Raw genomic sequence first — 25,515 nt, forward strand, 5'->3', positions numbered from 1 at the left:
TAAATCGCGTATTCGAAGCTCTCGGAAGGACATGTCTCTTCGGTGAAATTGAAAGCAGAGTATAGTAGAGACACATGTTCATACGTCACGATCAATCAAGCGGCGATTTCAACGACGACATCGGTTATTTTTGTCCCACAAAATTGATTTTAAGATGAACAAGATTCTTCCCCTCTCTTTCCTCTCGCACAATATTTACAAAAAATTCCAAGAAAAAAATTAAAAACCTTTTATTAAATCAGATCTGATTTTGGCGCGAAAAGTGATAATGCATTTTTTTTCAAACATAATTCTTAATCATTCATTTATAAACGTACCAAATTTTTAAATATTAATGTAACAATACATTTTAACTATCCACTATAATTGTAACTATATATTTTTTCGTGCATAATTAATTAAATAATTAAATATATCTGATATAAAATTTTATCTCATAATTGACTAAAGATTATCATGTAAACTATTATAATTATTTTAAAACGCATCGTAAGGATTTAACATATACTTGATATTCAAATTGCGTGCCAAAGATACAGTAGATAATTCATTCTCCGGGAGGAGGATTGTAACCGAACACACGTTTTGACAAATTTAATCGGATGCTATCAACTTGGCGTCAAACTTGGCGAAGGGGAGGAGGTTAAATCAACAGGTCCTCGGGTGACAAATGCACCTTGAGCGAGTTCTCGAACACGTCGAAAACGCATCGTATCAAGAGTATAACTATATATATATATAAATATTTTTCTCACACAGAAACATTGCTTTGGTTTCATTCTCATCTATCCAATTACAACGCCAAAAAATTGACCTGTTTATTCTTCATACCTTTCCGCACTTCCTTTATCACGCACTTTACGAAGTTCATCCCATCGTAATAATTTCATCGAGATTTCGCGTCCGATCCCGAGCGGAAGCTTCACCGTTTGTTTTCCCGCTGCAGATATCACGATGCAAGATGGCCGCGGCAGGTGGCATCGCGGTGCCCTTAAATTCCGTTTCTCCTTTCCTCTCAGAGGAAAGAAAGCGTGCCGGCCGAGAGCGCGACGAAGATCGAACAAGGATGCGGATGGGGAGGTGGAATTCGCCGAATGATATTTAATACCCGTACCTCGAGCATGGCAGATATAAGACGAAATATGCTAATGGTAAACACGAGGCTGCGCGCGACGTGACGCGCCGACGAAGACTGGAAAGGGAAGGAGACGCGCGCGCGCACCGCGTTGCCATGACGACGGGCAAGACGCGCTTCGCCGCGATGACGTAACCGCGTACCGCGTCTTTGCCTTGCGTCACGAAGCGTTAGAGGGAGAAGGGTGAACAAGATAGAGAGAGGGAGAGAGATGGCCACGACGACGGGGAAGAGCACCGATGGGTTTAGGCTCACGCTTGTAGGGCACGACGGCTATACGGTTACGTAATCGACAACGTCGAGACGTGGTGGATCGATCATTTTCGCCGACGAAAAAAGGGCCTGCGCGCTGATTGGACGGCCCCGGGCTGGGCGCGAAGGTGCCCCAAGGATCCTGAAATAGTCGAGTTGCGCAGGGACACCCATTCCGAGTTCAGTAGAACGATATATATTTCGGTTAGGGGCTCTTGAAATATTATCCAGATATATATTATGTGCTACACTAATCTCGATATCTCCTTTATCATAATTCTACGGTATTATCGGAGAATAATGCTAACATAGATTAAGCAATGTTCACTTATCACGCGTCTATTTTTATACGATAATGCATATTAGAGTTAATCTGACATGTACTAGGGTGATCCGAAATCTTAGATGACGAAACATAAGATATTAAGAGATAAGAGACAAGATATAAGAGATATTAATTTTACATGCTTAAAAATGGAAATATTGATGTATATGTATATGTAATAAATTATATACATATATTTTCTATATATTATAAAAAATGTTTTATTTTTCTCTAATATATATTATATTTTTTATTTACAATATTTTCCATTTCCTATAAAACACAGAGAGAATTTATTCTTAGAATTAATCCTGAACTTCATGATAATCGTGGGACAATATGGTAGTGGAAGAATTTTTTAAGTTTCTCTGATTAAATATTTATCACAATAAAAAATATCTATCACCGGAAAATAAAATAGAAAATATGTTCGATTAATTTCACTATGTACAATATTGTCCCACGATTACCATAATTTTCAGGGTAAATTTTAAAAGAAAATTCTCTCCGTTTAATTGTGTATCTTAGAAAATAAATAATATATTTAATAACTTTAATAAATAATTTAAAGAAGTGTATACGTAGTTAATAATTTTTTCGTTCTGTGTATAAAATTAATTATGATTTAAAATAATTGTCGAAATTTGATAACTTTTCTAATTGTCTACAAAATCACTTTAATTATACTATACTATTGTATACATAGATTAAGTGTCGATATTTCCTTTCGTCTTCGGTTCAGAAAAAGATTCAGTTTCCCAACATTTATAACAATTGCTTTTATACACACAAACAGCCTTGGATAATTAATTTTGCTCTTAATCTGTTCAAGTACAATTTCTCCTCTTTCAAACACCTTTACGAAATAGATTGTTCAATTATACGCGAAAGCACGAAGTAGAAATTACGAGGCAAAAATTGGGGAATCGGCGGAACGTGAAAGCGTTGTGTAGAGAATGTCGCAATTATAAGAATACCCGGGCAATCTTTTCACGATCTCGGAGGTCTCCGGGGTCAATCTCGACCGACACCTCGTTCATCAACCAGGGTGAAAGCCACCCCTGTTCTATTTTTCACGAAAACTTTCCCTAATCCACGCGACACCAAAGAAACACATCCGAAAATTGATTGTGCGTCTCACATATACATTATTAATTTGATGTTATCGCGTCGAAGGTGACAAGTTAAATCTCGCCAAGCAGATTGGCAATTTTTTTCCCAGGAAACACGTATATAAAAATCAATTCTTGATTAGTATTTTGTTATTGTCGCAAGTATTTCGCAGCGGGAAAAAAAAACGAACTATTTTAACATACATATTTTATATGTATTTAATTTTAATTTTATACGTAATATTTATAATTTACATTTAATTTTAATTTTATATCTCTGCTCTTACGAAGAGAAGGAGTGAACGTGAAGTATTTATTCTCTCCTGCCCTTACTGGAAATTATAGATTCGCGGAGCGATATAAAAAAAAATCTCACGCACATTGTATGCCATCCAGTCGATACGATCGCGATCGCATTCCGATCGTTCGCCTCGCTCGCAGAAAATCACAGAAAAGCGCGTTACGGATTCGTGACGTACGAAGTAATTTCCCGTGGATATCGCGGCGCACTCGACGAGGATGATTGTCGCACGCGCGGCGGGATTTGAGCGATATTTAATTACACACGAGAATGAGACACGAGCGACGAGATGCGACGACCGTGGCGATTATTATCCTACTTAACGACTTGGCTGCTCTTGACGAAGAGAGAACGCAAACCGGCTGCTGCTGGTCGATATATATATACGCGCGTATAGGCCTTCTTCTCTTATTAAAATTGACAAGAAGAAATTATGACGCGAAACGAAGAACGTGACAGCAAGAGCACGTGGCTGAACGTTCCCGAATCCGGCCAGGGATGACAGCAATGACATGCAAAATCATTTTCTATATAATTTCTAATTTCTACATTAAAAAATTCTATTCTCGAAATAAGAGAACTTTATGTACCATAAAATTCCCCTCGACTATTCTTAAATTTCTCCTTTTTTCTGGAAAGTATTTCAAAACTAAGAATTTATTATTTGGTAATAAATGTAGTATGTTTCTTTGTGCAGAACCATTTAGCATTATATGGTTATATATTGTTGCAGCAATATATATGCTTATATAAAATGTTGTAATTTATTGCAGTACGCAGTGCAATGTTTGATACTGAATGATTTTATTTCATTAGAAGAATGGGAGGTGGAGTGTTAATAAGCGACTCGAAAAAAAAGACGACTTAATTATGAGAAGTGTTCACGAGCAAGTAACGCGTAATATAATTTAAATTAATGCTCCATCTATAGGTTTATACTTTTTTTCTGCCTATGTGTTGTAAAATAATATCTTTTTATCAATATAAAAATAAATCATATTTCGCCTACATTATTATAAATTACGAATATCTGATACTAATCTTTACAAGATTCTTTTCTTAAAAGATAAGAGAATTAAAATTCTTAAAAGAAAAATACAATTTTTTTTTTTAAATTACGAATCTATTTTATTATGCGCATATACTATATTGTATCTTGCGTATTTGCGTTTTGCAATTTATGTAAAAAAATTTAATTATGTCTTGTTATGTTTGTTCTGTCTTACGTAATTTTTATTTTGCATATCGTATATGTAATGCCTCGTGTATCCTATTTTATGCATATCGTATACACAAGATTTTTCAGTATCTTGATGTCATGTGTCTTGTATTTCTAGTATCTCACATGTCCTGCAATTTGTAATCCTTATAGAGTCTACGCTACACTTCCCTTTAATTAAAGACTTGAAATATGTGTGTGCGTGTGTAAATGTAAAAACAAGGCAAGAACGATGAATTTGAAGTAAATATTTTTGCACGCAAGATTATATTTTTAGCCGCTACTTTTCTTTGCTTTTCATCAATCTACACCTATAATCACGCTTCCCTTTCAAATCTCGCATTATTATTTTCAAATAATTTATTCACATTTAAAAAATAATTTATTTTATACATATACATATATATGTATTTACTTATTTATTTATTTATAATATATACATATGTGCTATGATTATATATAATTATAAATTATGTATAATATAAAGAATAATTATTTTTTGTATCTCTTTAATGTTACATACTTTATTTCTCTTATCGTAATTATACGTCTAGCGTCCTACACCAGAAATATCTCATTTCCACAGGTGATTCACGAGCGCTTTTCACCGTGTCATCTTCATCCTCCTCGCCGCGGTATAATAATTACGGCTCTGCCTTAACGAGCCGTCTGTATATAGCACAGGCCCGCGGTCGTGCGTATCAATATTTGTGTAGGTGGGAGGCACTTACTGCCGCAGGGACAGCATTGTTCGCGTGTCGTGGAACCGGCCGTATCGTTTGTTTAACACGCCGGAGACTCGTCAATTCTATCGACTTCGACATTGGCAGCAGCAAAAGTGACTCTAGCTACGAAGCGTTATCGAATCACTTTCGCGAAGTGAGTTACTCCTCTCTCTCTCCTCTCTGCTCTTCTATATTCCGACTCTCTTCACCGTATTTTCACCACATTTAACTGCTAAATGTGGCTGTCTTAATTGAAATGTCGCGATTGTGAAGTAACATGTGCTGTAGCACATGAAATACCGAACCTATTCTCCATAGAATTTCGATCTCGCAATTCAGTTAATATTTTGTATGTGAGATGAATATTAACCGAAATGTTCTACATTTACATTATTCGTTTTTAGAAACTATACTGATTAATAATTAAGTATATGTATATAATTTTCATTATAATTAAAAATGATTTTAATTTTCAACTCGTTTATAATTCAAAAAATTAATTTTTCATTCCAAATTAATTATTTATATTCGTATATTCTTTTCCCTTATTAAATTGCATTATTTTTACATTTATACAATATTTGTTAATTTTTATTATTAGTTTCATATTTTTATTAATATATTAATATAGCCTATAAAATATAATTGTAACAAATATATAGTCCAAATTAATTAATTTTCTCATTATTTCGAATGTGCATTGTTCTTTTCTATTTTCCACAATTACTTCCGTGAATTTTTTAAACTTTGTTAAAAAAAGAAATGACTAAGAAAAGATATATCACTATCTATATTTGAGTCACGCATACTTTACGCACTTCACTGAAAAAATTGTATTCTTATTTACAGAATTTCCCACTCATTTTCAGACTACCCTGTTCTAAAATAGAACGCTAAAAGGATTTTCTTATTTTAAAAAGGGAACTTTAAAGATTACTCAGATATTCCTAAATTAGAAAAATAAAAACAAAATGGGATTTATTTTTATATCAACAAGAAAACACATATTTTATAGCACACAGGTAAAAAAAGACCATAAAGAAAGCATAGATATAGTATATACAGATCAAACATAAGGCACGAGACCTGGTTCCTGAACGATTAAATTAAGTTATATTACACGTTACTTGTTCGTGAACACTTCTCTTAAGTCGCTCGAGTCTTCTTTTTCGAGCCACTTATTAACTTCATCCATTCTTCTAATGAAATAAAACCATTCAGTGACAAACACTGCACTGCGTTATAAATTGCAATACTATATAACTACGTACGTTGCAACAAAATATAACGGCCTACGTAAAAAAGACATAATTATTTGTTATTAACAAAGAAAATATTTTTAAACAATTAATAATGTGAGGGAAAAAATTAAGGATATGAAAGGATGTTCTAGAAATATTTAAATATATATATAAAAAGGAATTTTACAGTATGCAACTCTCATTCTTCGATAATATAATTTTTTTGGTGCGTACTTGACAGTAGCACGAACGAAAGCAGATGGCATAAAATAAGGACAAGGCGGCATCGTTACGTGTGCATCGCCCGTTATATTAAAATACGCATGCCCCGTTACGTTATACACATTGTCGTATCGGCGCGTAAGAATGTAAGAGCACTTTCTCTCATGAATCTTGTCCTGGTCGGATGAATAAGCTCGATCGTACCGAAAGTCCCGAGTTACGAAACTCGCCCGAATTGCATCCGGCATACGCATAACTTATCAACGCGGTTTAATTTACGAGCGTTGTATACGTGTTGTAATCGTTCAATGTTTAATTGCCCGATTAACTCGATGCGATTTCAATTTATCATTTTTACGAATTAGAACACTCTTATCGCGAAATAAAATTGCAATGCAGTAAAATGGGAATCCAATATATACTTCAATGATTTCGCACACCGCATAATTCATGCAAGAAAAGCATTAATAATCCATAAACGAAATTTCTAATAATCGAGTTTTAAATTAACTGTAATACGTAAGTAGTCCATGCACATTATATTTTATATCTTATTGAAAATACATTGAAATTGATTAGATTATCTTACATACGATATGTTGAAATTATCAGAAATTGTCCTAAGCTAATACACATAAAAAATTGTTCATAACCGATGAAATATTTAAAAAAAAAATTATCCACAATCAAGATTCCCCGTGAAAGATTCCCTGCAGATCTTAAAGTAATAACCATAATTCAAAACCGGTACAATTTGTGCAACATATGTTAAAAGCGATTTAAAGCGACGGTCAGAAAGCTGTTAAATACCGAATGCAATTTACGTCTCTTCGCGACTGCGAACGGTTAAAAGGCTGCTTCTTCGCGGTTAATTTTCCATTTCTTAACGCGTGGTGGCGCCAAAATAGCCGCAAGGCAAGAAGCCGGCTGCAGCTTCCTCTTCCTCGGTTTCACCCGCCCGTTGTTCGAAACAGCCATAAAGTTACAGTCGAATGAAGAAATAATTGATTCTGTCATTCGATTTGCATCGTAAACCGGCCTCCGTGGTTTAACAGCTCGCGAGTTCCGCGCCGCGCGTGTCCGCAAGATGCGTCCACAAGAAATGGGTCGTTTAAGTAGATTGATATTTTAGTGCGGTGATTGCGGTATAAAAAAGAAAAGAGATCTCGGTTACGCGATATATAAATTCATCGACGAACTCGACCTACTTAGCGAACAATTAATTATTGAATAATAGAAAATATATTAGATCGTATTAAAGAAATGAATTTTTAAAAATGTATAAATTTTATAAAATACTAGTTAGTTTTTACCAGCAATTAATTATTAAATATTAGATAATATATTAGATCGTAAGTAAAAAGTAATAATGCATGTTTAAAGGAATCAATTTTTAAAAATATATAAATTTTGTAAAATATTCCAATTAGTTTTTTTCAATAATGAATTCAATAATGTATCTGAACAATTTCTTAGCAACATCATTCATTTAATCCAAGTAGAATAAGTATAGTAAAATATTAAATTGTAAGCACATATATTTATATATATATATTATATATATTAAAAGAGAGAATATATATATATATATATATATATATATATATATATATATATATATTATCTATAGAATATTTAAAATAATTCGATAGAGTTGACCACATTACTTTATTTAAATCCAAATTAAATAATATTACTTTAATTTACTCGATCTCTCTTTAATCTATTCTAACAATTTGATCTATTCTAACAATATCATTAAAATCGATTACCACAAGCACGAATTATTTTAACACATCGCCCGATAAATTTATCATCAAAATTGATCCACCATAATAATATCCCCAAACTAGGGATTAAATAACATTTACATTAATATTAAAGTTGCATTAATGATCGGTAGGAAATAAATTTCACAATTTATATATTTCCCGTCAAAATTCTAACAATATTATCAGAAAATTATTTTAATATTTTCGTTCTCAAGGAAATATATAGAAGCTAATTCTGCTTGTAATTAATTAATGATAATAAAATAATTAATTAATGTATTAATTAACGTCATGTTCGATTTGCGTCGATAAGAAAAAAAACGGCTTGCAAATTTTGGCCCAGTGACACCCAAATATACGGATAACAGGTTGATAAACGCAGTCGCACACACGTCAAAAGTGGCAAAATCTCGCAAGAGAGACTTTCTCGCCGCGCGAGAATTCATTCATTCATGGTGCCGTTCTCGCGTACACACGATCGCCACATAAACGCCCACCTCTTCGTGTATATGCACACATTGAGAGAGAGAGAGACGCATTCGCATTCTCCGCTTCCCGCACAGCCTAAGTAGGTAACTCGATTTTACTATCCACTTTCGAGTTTGCGCAACACTTGCGCGCGCTCGCGGATCCCCGACGTGTTCGCCGATAATCGTGAAATCATGGTCGATGATGCTAAAATGCACGTTGTGACTTGCAACGTGTAACGCGCATATGTGTATACGTAATGTATCGACAACCGGTGTCGAGCACATCCGTCACGGTGTGAATTTCATTTCGCGAACACGCTTTATGTACGCGGATGCGCTCGTCAAAAGATAGGTGCGTTTTTGTTCCTATTCCGAGACGAAGAGGAACGACAAAATTCATCGCCCTTCCAGTTTTCGTTACGTTCGTTCGTTTTTGTTTTCTTTCAACAAATAAATTGTACATCGCGGTATGGGAGGATGAAAATTAAATTAAATACCGATAAAATAAAATTAAATTATTTCTTTTTTTTTTATAACTTCAATTTTTGGTTGTCCAATTTTTTTTACGCGTGACTCGGTTAAAATATCCCTCGCGATCATCTTTTTGCGAAAGAATACGCATTGTAAAATGATTTTAGTTACATATATCACACAAGATAGACGACAGACAGTGCCTTTAATCTCAAGCCGGATGGGTGATGGGCACAAGTTTCCGTGTTCATGAGATAATTATCCTGCTGGTGTGTATGATAAAGGACGACGTACACGTCATAGCTATGCATTTGGGGCAAGCTTAACTAACCGCGACTCGAATATATTGTATATATGTTATTCACTCCGTGTAATTACGTATTTTTCGCTTTTCGATAAACAAAGGCAAAACCTGAACGTCGATCGGTCAATTTAATTTAACAACTTTCCCATTAAATATTTGATTCCGAAAGATGAAAAAACCACTACCTAATTTATCAGGTGATATATTGATAATCGATTTTTTAAATACTAATGTTTTTCTTTCGTTAATATATTTTTTATCAATTTTTTTTCTCATCCGAAATCAGCCGAGTTATTTCATCAGCTGAAAAAATAACCTTAACTCTATTAAAATTACACGTAAATAAAATTCAATATTTGTGCATAACAGTGTACTGATAATAGTGACGATAAGGGAAACAATGATACTTCTCTGCGTCTCTTTAGAATATCGGGTGTCACAATAACAACACGCGCATCCACGAAAGCAACGCTCAGTGAAATCGTACCGGTATCAATCCTCGAAAATAGTTTCGAGTTTCATATCGACGCCTAGCCGACGAGACACTTCACAGAATGTGCCCGATCAAGCGAAAATTATTTGAACAACAGATTACCAAGAAAAAACAAATGACAAACCGTTCAAAGTAATATAAAATTCGTATAAAAAATAAGGAGGGAAGGTGAGATACGAGAGATTCTGTATATGAGATAAGAATTAAATTAGAATCCTAAACAAATTCCGAATTTTACCCTAAGTAAAAAATTCTATATGAAACACACGTGAGTTCTTCGAGAGATAACATTAAAATAATATATATAAATATATTATATAAAATCAGTGCCCAGCAGACTCAATGAAAAAAATTTCCTGACTTTTCCAAGACCAGAAATTCATTTTTTCCCTGATTTTTTAGTATTATTTTTTCCAAATTTATAATTTGCATATATCTATATAATAAATCAATTTAATGTTAAATCATGAAATCCTTGAGATATTTTTGTCAACAATGAAAAGATTCGGAAGTTAAAACAAAAATTTTAATCAATTACTATTTAAATAATCATCTTTTTTATTTATATAAATTTTTAATTTTGTCTCTATGAAACACATTGAAATAAAATAACACGACGACGAAAATATAAATTAACGAACATGCTGTAGATGAATCGATTTTTAACGCAGAAAATTAGCGTGTTGGGAGTCAAGGAAAAGTTTATATTTATTTAATAAAAAATTTCAAATTATTGAGACAAATGTATAGAATAATGTGAAAAAATCCAGATAAATAGTAAAATTTCCGGACTTTTTCCCTGTCAATTTCAGATTTATAAAATTCCCTGACAATAAGTACCCGGTTTTCCAAATTTCCCTGACCGCTAGAACACCCTGAATATGTAATAGTATACAAATTTAATTTTATGTAATTAATTTCTTTGACGGAAATAAATGAGAGATCTAGAAATCCCCGAATTTGTCGAATCTATTGTAGGAGAATAAATCAACATCTGAAATATTCCTCGAGACACCTCGTATATAAAATCAATGGCGATAACATGTATACGTTTGACGTGCCGAGACTTGGATCGATACTCGGGAGGTACTCGCGGCCTCTCTGGAAGAGAGAGGGTCGTCCTTCCTCTCGTTGGTTCCCACCGTAGCTAGGGAAGAGGGCTCGAAGGATCGTAGATAAGGACAGGCAATAAGGAAAGCACGTCGTGGAAAAAATTCCGCTCTAAAGTTCGCTGATCAAAGAACCTCTCGAAATGAAAAAAAAAAATCTCCCCCATTAATACTTTAGTGCAAATGTGTAATTCTAAATAAAAAAGATACTTTTCAAGAATTTTCTTCATATTTATTATTATCTTCGATAAATATATAAGCAGTTAAATATTTAATCGAAGTATTTGAAATTTAAAATATTCTCAGAAATATGCATATATTCGAAAAATTGTTTTCATTAAGAAAAACAATAAATAAATTATGTTCATACAATTTTATTGAAAAATTGCATGTTATCATCATTTACGTGTCTCGGAATTAAAATTAGAAAGAGGCAGTTAAAGTAACGTTAAAGTTAATTAACGTTGGATTAAATCGGGCATTAATAAGAGACTTTTCTTTTTCTTTATCCCGGACAATTCTAATTATCTTTTTTGCACTGCTCCTCTTCGTGTTACAGTACTCGCGCGGACTTTTATTCGGTATAAGAAGGAGACGGCGATAAAAGAGAGAACGAGAGGGAAAGAGGTGCAGAGGGTTCGTTATAAATTACGATCGCATTTCGGATCGCCGGAGCTTTTCACCGCGCCAGATAAACGCGTGTTTCATTAAACGAGACGCATTTATCGGGCAGCGTCGCGCGCATGTTCGCAATTAATATCGGCATATTGTGCTCGCCGGCACGCGAATAAATTGCAACAACCGGGCATACATAATCGAAATATACCCTGGGCATTTAAGTCGCGATTGTCGCGAGGCCCGAAAAATTAAAATTAAACCTTTGCGTTCTCCGATCGGTCCACAAACACGAACATTGAACGCCAAATTCGTCAGATTAAAGTTCTTTCATTTAATCCTATCTGGTAATTCTCTGTTCAAATTTGTGTGAACAGAGATAATGCTCTGTTCTGCTATTAACAGATAATGTTATTTTGCTATTAAATAAAATCATGTTATAAAGCATATCATACTCATAGTATATATTATTTAAGCACATTACATATGTGTGAATATATTTATATAATTAATGTAGAAAATATCCTAAGATATGGATTTAATTTAGAAATTAGAATTTCAATTTTATGAATAATTTAATAGACTCATGTTATGCAGAATTTCTAAGAATTCAAATTAATAAGAGTTTATTTCTTAAGAAAAAAGTCACTTTTAATTTAATTTTATCAATCTATCACCTGTTTATTCCTTTTCTCATTCTTCACTATCTTTCTATATCTCTTGAAAAAAAAGAAATATTTTTCTGTAGGAAGATGAGAAAGCAGAAAGAACGAATACGGGAGTTCTCCGAACCCCACCTTGTCTGTTCACTTGCTGACGTTAAAATTAAAATCCTATAGATGTGCAACAGCTGTACGAGATCAAGGAAGAAAGGAAAAAAGAAAGTAGAAAAAAAAAGGATTATATTTACTACTTTGAAACCTATCTCTCCAGAATCTCCTCTCCCTCCTTAAATGTTCCACAAAATGTATTATAAAACAAAAAAAATTATATATAAATTGCAAAATCCAAATATTGTTCTGATGTCTTGACAAGATGTAAAATTACGTACAACATATAAAAAAATAAACGCATGAAAAAATATAAATAAAAAATGTGTTTATATACATAAAAAAATATATATATATAATAAATTATAAAAAAAATAGCCTATGATTGATAACAATAGGGAGTGAAAAAATTTGTATTCCGAAGTGATGGTTAAAAAGAATTTTCTAGCCTACTACGAGAACTAGAATCTTTGTTTAGAAGCATTCGCCCATTCTATATAAACCATCCCTTTTCTTGTTGGGGGACTCAAAAGGTATTACTTTCTTCCGCTATTTCTTACAGCTGTACGCTTCTAAAGAAGAACGACCGAATTCAGGGACCTGCAGACGCCCCGGAGCGTATTATTGCAATATATACATATATATATATACATGCATCCGCAAACGTACGGAACGAAGGCAAACGGCGCCGCGAAGGATCTCGACGAGCTATTCCAGAAATTCCCAAGTGATACCGTGCGCGAGCTATTACTTCCGTCGCCGGATGCCACCCTCTCGGAGAGAACGAGGGGGCAGACAGACTCCCCTTCCCTTTCTTTCTCAACCTCCGTTGATGAGGCCCCCGGCGCGTCTACAACCTCCGCCAGGCGTCTTCATCGTGGGACTCGCCTTCAATGAACAGGCAGAATGGCAGATTAAGGCTGCGATAATTAGGTGGAATCTCCTAGACTGGCAGGATATCCCGGTGGTGGTTATTCGACGTTTAACGCAATATTTGTTACGTATATATTTATATATAATATATATATAATACATTATATAAGATACAATATATAATATATATATTATATATACAATATGTAATATATAATATATATATGTTATATAATATACAATATATAATATATATATTATATAATACACAATATATAATATATGATATATTATATAATATACAATATATAATATACAATATATAATATATTATATATTTATATAAAACCAAACGCCAGAAAAGACGGAAGGGGCTTTAAAGTCTGTCCTAATAATATAAGTCTGGAATTGTTCTATGGAGAAGATATGTGTACATATAGATAATTATTATCTGATATAATTTATATATCAGATATGTTATCAAAAGAATTTTTATGTAAGACAACATAATTGAAAATTAATTAAGACAAAATTAAAAAAAATAATAATAGTAAAAAATCATGTAATGACTTGCGAAAGAATATCAATTTTTATATACGTGTATTTTTAGATTCAAGTGCGCACGGGATTATAATATAAAATGTGAGAAATGTGTACACAGAGCGCACCAGTGTGAATGCGACTTTATCGCGCGCGCTAATGAACGAGGATGCTCGGCATACATTAACGTTCCAGTGTGAGATCTTTTCGCGGGCGATACGGTAAATTGTATCGCGATCGCACTTGCAAACATGTTTCTCGGATGAGTATAATATATATATATATGTATATGGTATACTTAGGAATTTGTAATGTCTAACTATGACATTTATATCACTTGCGAATAAATTAGTATACATTCAAGATACATTTTTTACTGTAACTGCGACTGTTAATTATTAATTAAAATTAGTTAACGTTAATTATCGATAATTTCTTACCGACGCTATGTGCAGTTTAATCGTTAATAACTAGTTATTAATGATCTGAAATATCGTTAACAAAGAGATGAGAATATGTATTCTATATTTCAAGTTAACTCTAAATTTCGAAATATTCAGAAAATATTTAATTCCACAGATTAGCGAAGATGGGACTTTTTCTCAACAAAAATCGTTTGAGCACTGTTTTAAGTGGCAGCTACGGTAGATTAGATTTGATAAGCGTTCGCGACAACAACACGAGCATGCATTTTTCCCGCGTATATAGTTGTCGGCTAACTGAACCTCGCACTTCAAGTGCTACTTTACACTTGTTATGAGATTCCTACTTACAATATTTGTACCGTTACATCGCAATTCTGTACCTGAGAAGCAAAAGAGATGTGCTCGAAGATATCGGTCTCGACATATATTTTTATGCCATAAAACAAATATAAATTACAGAAACACTCCAGTAAAGCTTTGCACAAATACAATTGTTTAAAAATTTAAGATAATATAACAACTGATTCTCGCACGTTAAAATAAAAAAAAACATGGTAATTTTATATTATAAATAAATTCAAATAAAAATTTTTAATTACATATTTATATATGTAATTTTGTATTAATTATCCCCTACCTACACTTTATTTATTTTGAGAATGCATGTTTGTATGACCTTGGACCTCTGTATATTCAATGATTGCATATGTTCAACGCAGCAAAAAAATAATGTCTAGAGTTTAATAGCAAACTTGTCGAATAGAAAAATAATTACAAGACAAAAATGAGGACGCAAACGGAAAAAATAATTGAGCATTTATCATATTCTATTTCAAGTCTACCAAGACACAAATAATATATAAAGATGTATCGACTCCCTTTTTATAAACGGATAAGAATCAATGCTAAAGTCAATAGCTTAACAGCTGCAACTGAAACGGATTATCAAGGATTATCATTCCGATAACAGACATTCTAAGTCGAAGACGTGTGTCGGATAAAATTTCTTGTCGGACTTAATACTGTTCAATAAATCTAAAGTATCTCGGCTATAAATTTTCAAATACAAATATTATTTTATTGCCTACTTAAAAAAACTTAAAAAAAGGTAAATAAATATATCTTGCAAACAAGATATATCTTAAAAAAATCTTCATCTTTCTATTACATTAATTTAAAAAAATATATAGGTATACTATATTGTAAAAAAAATATACAATGCATTTGCATTTATGAATAGCTACGGTTGAATAAATACTTATATTACCTTTGTCTAAATTATTCAATGTTATACTTGAAAATTAATAAGCAGCAAAATTTTTTTCCCTTATTTAAAAATATAATTAATATATATATATATTTGCTAATGATTAAATAAAGAATAAATTATAATAAATAAACGATCTCTCAACACGTTTTTTCTTTGTCTACTAATTGTCACAATTGTTCCTTTTCGTCGTTACAGAGAAGAGAGAATGTTTTGTAAAACTGCGCGAATCTTTCTCCTATCTTTTCACACGATCGCGCTATCCGGCTCGCTGCTTCGCTCAAAATACAAAGGGAAATTGATCGATCGATCGATCGATCTGGCGGTGCGCTCGATTCGATCTGGTCACAGACGACGTACAATCGGTTACGCGGCGAGGTGTCATAAATCGCGCGCGGTGCGAAACGCGAGGCCGAAAAAGCGAGGCCGGCCGGCTTTTTCTCATCCGCGCGGCGGATCCGCGATGGCACTCATCCACTCACTTGTACGAATGTATGTGTATATAGGCGGTGACCTCCACGCTCTAAGTGACACGTAATTCCGCGCTCAATATTCGCGTTCGCAAACGCTGCGCACAAAAAACGGGAGCGGCAGGAGAATCTGGCGCACCCGACATTTAAAAACTTCATTTTTTAATACGGAAAATGATTTCGTTCGCAGTTGTTTGTAATAAGAATAATTTCGTCCTTATAGATTTATCAATTAAAAACATTTTTAATTTTGTTAATGACATACAACTTAAATGCAAAAATTAAGGCCTGTATAAGTCCTAGGACATTCGTCCTGGGCTCATTTTTTGGGCAAAAGATAGAAAATATCTACGTACTCTCCCGATTAATCCATTATATTTAAATATAATATTTAAATATTACATTTGTAAAAAAAATAAGTCGCGACTAATGTAATGAAAAAATTAAGCAGTAATAACATACAAAAAAGATGGCAAATATTAATATAATATAATATAAAATATTCGGGTAATATTTAAATATTATATTTTTTGTTTCATATACATATATATAATATTTATATGTTAGAGAAAAAGAGCAGTTATTGTTCCTAAAACATAATGTTCACATATCTTCACAAAGTATTGCAGAAATTTTATTGGCATCATTAAATGGATATTGCAATTTAGCGCGAGAATGAGAGGACATACCTCTCGCCAAAGGCATCATTCTCATCTTCTTTCAGTTACATAAATTGACCGCAACTTTCGATCTCACTACGCGGAGTTTTTATTTTTAATAGTTTCGTTCTTCTTGTCGAGAAGAAACAGACACATTCAGGAGAGAAAGATATTAATTGTTTTTTCTCGAGCGCGTGCACGTGTCAAAAAATTTTTTATCACAATCTTACATTTCGAAAATGATTTTCACGTTGCACTCGAGCCAATAAAAGTACGACAATTGACATAAGATATCGTCTGTGATGTCTCTATGATCTCGAAATTGAACTTATTGAACTTACACATCGACGTTTCTCAAAACCGATCTTCAATAGTCTATATAAGAAACACGCGAGAATAAAAGTACCCAATCTGGAGCAAAAGGTTGCCTATATTCGAGCAAATGTCACGTACAACAGATACTAATTGTTTATGAACCGTATCTAATATTAAGAAATTAAGTTCCTAATTGAGACATTGTCTAAATTGCAATGTTTATTGCATTTTTTTTATTCGAGAAATACGGAAGAAACATTGCAATTTCGACAATTTCAAATTAAATAAAAATGCAATTTTTTATTACATTTTAATATTCGAATAAAACACATTATAATATTAACCATTCAAACTCCTATCATACGAAAAAAAGAGAAATGATTATTACTAATATAACATTTATCAGTTCTTTTTTTGTCCATTTATTTCCTCTAATTGTAAGTATGTATATACACACACCCCACTATTTAGAAGACGTGAGTATATATATATATATATACAAAAGAACTGATATAAGAACTGATTTGAGCGATATTAATATTTATACACAGTAAAAAAAATTGTGTTAAATTTAACACATTTCACATGTCCCAATTTATCCACTCTAATTTTAATGTTAATTTAACAGAAAACAATTATGTAATTAAATAACACGTAATATGTGAAAAAATAACACAAAAAAATATAATATAAGCAAAAATTCGTACATTTTCATTTAATTGTGTTGTTTTAACACTTAAAAATAGTGAATATTAACTCAACAGACAAATGTCAAAATAACATAACGACAATATGTTATATTAACATAAGAGTATGTTAAAATTTTAACACAAAAATTTCTACACAAGATAATTTCAACAGAAATACGAAATGTTTTTTACCGTGTAGTAATCGATATTGGATGATTAAAAATATTTACATTTAATCTAATTTAAACAATCTTTTTTGCGACGCGAATTAAGAGGCCCTCTTGGAGATGAATTACTTTCAATTATGACTTAAGCTTCGTTTGGAAACGAAATTTCCACCCACGCTTCGTATCGCGAGTCCTTGTATGGGATGCTTGAATTCATCATCCGATTGTTATTTTTCGATACCGTGATATTAAGTATAATTAATGGATTTTACAGTTTCAGAAAAACATACAATATTTATTATATTTTCCGGACATAAATATTTTCATACTTCCACTTATTACTTATTTTAAATATTTTTCAATACTTTGATAATATAGCAATGAGAGAAAATGAAACAAAGAGAACAAGTTTCCACAAAAATTAACAAAATTTCATTAAAAGGATTGCAATTACATTTTTCGTAAATCGTATTATATCTGAATCAGGAATTCATGATTAAATCATGAATTCTTTAATTCCTTATTTTAAAAAATAAATTATCCAATTAATGATACATAATAAATTAGCTTTATTAGGTTTTATTCTTTCGTTGCATATTGAATAAATAAACTATTTTCCAAAGAGTTGAGTGAATTCTCATTACTAATTTCTGTTTCAATCAAAAGCTTCAAGAATCAAAGTCGTTAAGGATGACAATCACAATCAGTGCATGTTGAATACGCGTAAGACTTATTGTATTGCTGTTCCCATCACATTACCATCCGGAAACAGACTCAGATTGCATTCTCGGAGATATTTTTCCCATTAAAAAATAAAAATCGCATCTTTGCAATATAATGATCCCCTACATTATCATATTATATGTAGGTATATAATTTTTCAATAACACATCGTATTTTGTTCTATCTGAATTTTTAATGTCTCGAAATTCTCGAAGCACAAAGACGAAATCCTAAAAGCCCGCAATTTAAAAAATCCGCTCTCGTATATTTTATTATTATCGGACATCGCAAACTCCATTATTCATCCTTTGTGTCCTCTTTGTTAATACCCCGTCGTGCTTCGACCCTCGTGCAGAAAGGGGGAACCCCAAAACGGGATGACTGTCAACGGTCGACCGCGCAAATGCCGCGGCACCGATCGGCTGGCTGGCCATGCGCGAGAGAGAGAGAGAGAGAGAGAGAGAGAGAGAGAGAGAGAGAAATACTGGCTTGACCTACCCCAAAATCGAGGCGAGATACGCGCGAATACAAATGGACACCGACGAGCGAGCTCCGTAGACCAAGGGGCACAGTTTGCATCGTTCTGTCGCCATTAGCTCTCTTGATGAAATTTCACTCCATCCGGTGTGGGGCATCTTTCACGGCCGTCACTCGCAATTATCGTCATATGACGATTTTTCAACGTAAATCATATGTCGTTTTATCTCTCTAATATAATTTTTTTTCCTTCTTCGGATTTTAAAGATAATTGTACGAATCATCCGCGAATGAAAATTTTATATAACAAGCTATGTATTTTTTATTCTATAAAAATTAATTGAAATAATTCCTCAAGCTTTCTCTTTTAAATAAATATTTATTGTATAAATATAAAAAATTATTAATCATAAAAAATGCTAAATTAAAACTGAATAATTTTGACAAATGAGGAAAATATATCTTTTTCTATAAAAAAAATAATTTCAAGCAATTCCTCAAGCTTACTCTTTTTGAAACAATATTTATTGTATAAATATAAAAAATTATTAATCATAAAAAAATGCTAAATTAAAACTGAATAATTTTGACAAATGAGAAATATTATTTTTCATAAGATAAAAAAATATATTCCTTTTGAAGAAACATTTATTATAATAAATATAAAAAATTATTAATCATAAAAATGCTAAATTAAAACTTTGAATAATTTTGACAAATGAGGAATATATTTTTTTTTAATTCTATGAGAGAAAACTAATTTTGGGTAATTTCTCAAGCTTCCTCCTCCTTTTGAAGAAACATTTATTATAATAGATAAAAAAAAGTACTAAATTAAAACTTTCAATAATCTTGACAAATGAAGAAGATTACGAAGATACGAGAAAGAAATCTCTTGCTAAGTCATTCCGTTTTTGACAATACTATCGTCTTTGTAGAGATATATGCTCGAATACTTGAGATATATACAAAGGAGTACCTCTCTAAAACCCGTTTTGATTTTTTTTTTCCTCGACGAGATTTTTACTCGGACGAATGCCAACGCTTCTGACATCCGATCATTACTGTCATCGTCAGTCGTGTTCGCAATCCTTTTCGCGGACACCCTGTATACGTCGGTCGCGAGCTCGAAAGTAGGTGACTGGCTGGATATTGCGGCTGCTGGGTGACGCTGCCGCCATCGTCGTATCAAGCCGGATTCACACAGATGCCGCGAGGATGACCTTCCGGCCTCCGCGCGCGCAACTTCGCAGCCCCGTAAATCACGTCGCTCCGACGCGATGGCAACAACAACGTCGTCGTTCTCGCTCGGAACCGACACCGCAAGCTTTGTCTCTTCCCGCGCGAGCAATAGAACACTTTTTCCATTAGATAAATGTGCCTTTGATAAAAAGTGTCAATAAAGAAATCAACATCAATTTGTACTAATTAAGATCTCTGGTTATGAGGAGATATACTTTCGATTTTTAAAAATTGTAAAAATCTTCTCTCTGCTGAGCAAACATTATTTTATATCCAATAAATTAATAAAAATATATACTATATGAGAAAAATTCTTGTACACTGTATAAATAAAATAGATATATTTGTTTTCCCAGGAGATAAATGTGTCTTTGATAGAGTATTATTATAAAATTAATAGAAAGATAATATGTATAAGAAAATTCTTGCAAGGAAAAATTTTTTTAAGATTATTCTCTGAAATATCTCTCACTATAATTTTAAATCAAAAATAATGATTTTCTTAGAAATGCTTGTGGTAAGAATTTTATTCTCTTCGTTAATTTCTCTTAAATGAATTAGAGTATATCTAGCTGTCTTAAAATGAAAAATTTAATGGGGGAGGGAGAATGCGATTGCATCATATCTTACACTCATCTAAGGTTAATTGAGAGAAAAGACCGACGATTTGTTAAACACTCTCTAAACAGGCTTATCGAATTATTTTCATAAGCTGACGATTTAACGCGACCTTTGATTCAAACGCCAGACCTCAGAATAATCTTTTTATTATCAATCCAAGTTGAATCACGTTATGTTCTCAATGCATCTCGTACATTAGTTTCAAGCAAAAATCTTTTGCGAAAAACTAAAAAAAAAAAAACATCTTAACATTTCATTACAAAATTCAAATAAATTGTCTTCTCCTATAGAAAATAATTTTAATATATTTTATATAATACAGAAATAATTATATCAAAGATCAAATTTATTTTAATAATATAACTTCATTAAACATGTATGAATTGTATTATCTTAAATATGAAATCATAACGAATTTTGATAACGCTTCTAAATCAACAACTTATTTCCCCAGAGTATTTAATAAACACGAAGAATCAACTTGAATGAAACAGAGAAGTCTGTATAATTACGAAAAAAAAGAGACAAACAAATATACACATAAAGAGATCCTAAAATTTAATTTCCACGCTTGATTGGAACTTCAAAGCGCGTTACTGATAAAAGCGCGAGGTATCCCGGGAAAAATATATGTACACACACGTTCGACGGGTCGAGGGGGTCCATAAAATACGAGCCCGCATTTTTATCCGTCAACCACGAACGCCGGCGCGACCGACCTTCTCTCTCTCGTCAGCTGCGCATACACAACCCCCAGCTGGTCATCCTCCCTCTTTGCCTTCCACCCACAGCCACCCGCGCCGACATAATGGCGTTCGCCAGAGCGGCGTCACGGTCGCAGTCACGACCTTTTGGGAACTTGGTTACGAAACGTGACTCCTCGTTGCCGCCGCCGCCGTCGCCACCATCGAAGGATCGATACGTCGACGTTTCCGACTGCACCGACGCACGCCGGATGGATTCATCGTCCTAGTGAAACGCGACGACGACGACGACGACGACGATGATGATGATGATGACGACGACGACGTCGACGAGGACGACGATCATCGCTGGCGCTAGCGTCGATGACGACGACGACGATGTTGCTGATGGTATGCGTGGACATATCGATCCGTCGACGGCAAAGAACGCGCGCCAGTCGAGGACGAGGGTCAAGGTCGTCGCGGATGTACCACGCCTCTCTCTGCCACCTATACGTCGACGACGGTGTCGACGTCGGAGGCATCGCCACGTGTTTCCAGGGTGTCCAGCAGACTCAATGAAGAAATTCCCTGACTTTTTCAGATTTTCCCCCCAAGACCAGGAATTTCTTTTTTCCCTGACTTTTTGGTATTATTCTTTCCGAATATATAATTTACATATATTTATATGAGAAATCAATTAAATGTTAAATCGTGAAATTCTTGAAAAATTTTTGTCAACAATAAAAAGGTTCAGAAGTTAAAAAAAAAATTTTTTAATCAATTATACAATCTGCATTATACGTACGATAATCGAAACAAACATGTTACTATAAATTATTTAAATCTAATCATCTTTTTTATTTATATCAATTTTTAGTTTTGTCTCTATCAAACACATTGAAATAAAATAACACGACGATGAAAATATAAATTAACAAACACGCGGTAGATGAATCGATTTTGAATACAGAAAATTAGTGTGCTGGAAGTCAAAGAAAAGTTGATATTTATTTAATAAAAAATTTAAAATTATCGAGTCAAATGTAGAATGTGAAAAAATCCAGATAAATAATAAAACTTCCTGATTTTTCCCTGACAATTCCAGATTTATAAAATTGCCTGACAGTGCCCGGTTTTCCAGATTTCCCTGACACCCTAGTTTCTCTCTCTCTCTTTTTCTATCGTCATATTTTGGAATAATCTCGAGTTCAAAACGACACTCCAGATTGTTTTTATATCATCTACTGCGAGAAAAACTATGCACGCGCGCGACTAATTAATCGTTTTTATTAACGCGACCAGGTGCCTTTCGTCAATTCAATCAATTAGGTATAAGTTTTTTAATTTAGCTTTTCTGCTCTTTTTTTCAATCGTATATCTATTTATTAAAAGAAATATTTGAATTTTTCGTAAATTGTACTCGTTTTTTTAAGCGCTCGTTTCAAAAGATTGCATAAAAGATTGTATCCTCAATCGAATTAGTTTTGCAAGATTCTACACTGAAAAAATAATAGTTAACTTGATGAAACCTTTCAACTAAATAACGTATATTTGACTTAAATACTAATATATGTTGATTTAACAAAATAGTAATTTAGTTGAAAGGTTTAGTGAAGTTAATCAATTTTTTTTCAGTGTACTTGGATGTTAAAAAATCAAGCAACTCGTGTGATGTCAAACAATGTAAAAATTATTCTTCGGATTCTATGAAAGATATTTTAGAGTTATATAATTATATCAATAAATTTAAAATATTGCACGGAAATAATTTTCTCTTAGAATTTACTCTGAAAATTATAGTAATCATGGGACAATATAATACTGAAAGAATTTTTTAAGAGTCTCTCTAATTAATATTTACCACAGTAAAAAATAATAAAAAATATGTACATAATAAAATTAATTGAATATATTTTATATCTTATTGTAGTAGATATTAATATTTTTTATTTGTAATAAATATTAATTAGAGAAAACCTACAATCATCATGATTTTCAGAGTAAATTCTAAGAGGAAATTCTCTCTGTGTACTGATCATTAAGAGTCCTAACGCACATGTGCTGCATTTATTATAATAAACATCGAGCCTTCAAAAAAAATCCCGCCCTGAAAAATGATGAAACGTCAAATTCGATATATATCATTCGTGTGTAATCTCTGCACGGCGCGCGACGCAATTTCTGAATTTGTTTAAATCGTTTATCATCGTAACAGAGTGATGAGGTATGACGGAAGATCCGCTCTTCGCGGCAATAATATTTAATTCAACGCCTCGTAATGTGCCTTTAAGACGCTTGTCGACATTATCTGAAACCTACCCGAGGTTGATAACGTGGCAGAATCACTGAACGACATGCGTTCCGACTGAAAAATGCGTCTGTAGAGACTGTATAAGGCTGGATTTTCACTTGACGCTTTCACGCTGAATTTCAGCGTCAAAAGATGTCACTTAGATGAAAAATAAGAATAGCAATTTGTCAATTTTGGTCACGTCTTTTCACGGCGAAATTCAGCATCAAAGCGTCAAGTGCGAAAATCCAGCCTAAAAAATACAATGGTATTAGTGACTCATCATAATTAGCAGCAGAATAGCTACCTGCTGAGATCCCACTGGGAGGTCCTAAATAAGGTCCTAAATAAGACTCTAAATAAGATCCTACATTTTTTCTTTATTCGGAAAAAGGTCTACAGACCTTTTTTCGCTTCTCACCTTTTGAAGTTTTCCTAATGCTATTGTGTCATTGTATAGCTGACAGGATAATCAAGACTGTTTTCCCTCAATATTTACATAGATCAGTGACATAAAGAACGAAGGTATTATAGAGCATTAAATACATTATGTTATTAATTTAAAAATGTGTGTCCAATGCATATTGTTAAATAGAATCGTCACGCGTTGATTAATGTGATTAATATGAATGCTTCTGAAATAAATTATTTCCGTGCCGGAATGAATTCGTCAGCTTCCACGACTCTAAGAACTTAGCTAAGAACAAGAAAGTGCCACTAATTAAATTCTTGGACACTGGCGCCTGGAGAAGAACGAGACCGCGTGTTTATTATATACCTACGTCTGTTTCGCACACACAAAGCTCCTTAATTCCGCTGAAATTTCATCAATACCGAGAAACGAAGAAAGTACCCTAAGCCTATAATATTATATTCTACAGTTCCTGCATCACGCGAAAAAAGTAAAGAATTTATTAACGGGATATTTTTTTAATCGGCGAGAGACAATATAAAAAATATAATGCAAATATAATGAATGACGCAATTTGTCTATGACCATAGAATTAATTGTGACCGAATCATTTTAATTGTTAAAATAACTAAACATTTTAAGAGCGTCTTTTTAAATACAAAGATAAATATGTACGACTTATAAATTATGTAAAATTATTGACTTGTCTAAGTCATTAAAATATCTCATTAATATCAATAATTAATTTAAACTTGCACTATTTTAAGATGGATGTGTAGTAAAGATTCTCATAACTGTTATATATTTATTATAATTTATCATATATTTTTATAATTCCATTTTCTCTGGATGCTTATAAAGCCAAGAATAATAATAAACTCAAGAAAAAATATATATACATTTTTTCATCAGTATAAATTTAAAAAATTTGTAAATATATTTAAGTGAAAAAATTAATTTTTTTAATCACACATTGCTAGATTAAAATTATTTTTTAATTAGATTTTTTTTATAAAACCATTTTTTTATCTTGATAAGAAATTAATGACTATAATTTGCGTACTAAAAATATATAACATTATATGTAAATCATTACACATCGCGAGCATTATATATATTAGAA

The 25,515-nt window shown here is 32.7% G+C and overlaps 1 protein-coding gene across 9 annotated transcripts in view; it reads right to left on the reverse strand.

Moving 5' to 3' along the window:
* Positions 1-25,515, reverse strand: part of LOC114929945 (uncharacterized) — a 133,813-nt gene that overhangs the window by 60,179 nt on the left and 48,119 nt on the right. For 4 of the 9 annotated variants that reach the window (XM_085489621.1, XM_085489625.1, XM_085489624.1 and 1 more), the window contains exon 1: positions 832-905. The exons of the other annotated variants lie outside the window; for them this stretch is intronic. In XM_085489621.1, coding sequence (XP_085345747.1) covers positions 832-890 — 59 coding nt within the window. In that variant the 5' untranslated portion in view covers positions 891-905. Of the gene's footprint in view, positions 1-831; positions 906-25,515 lie in introns of those variants that run through there. 9 annotated transcript variants of the gene reach the window in all.

The sequence above is a fragment of the Nylanderia fulva genome, unplaced genomic scaffold, assembly GCF_048542155.1.
Source record: "Nylanderia fulva isolate GAGA-0341 unplaced genomic scaffold, ASM4854215v1 Scaffold9, whole genome shotgun sequence".
Lineage (NCBI taxonomy): Eukaryota > Metazoa > Arthropoda > Insecta > Hymenoptera > Formicidae > Nylanderia > Nylanderia fulva.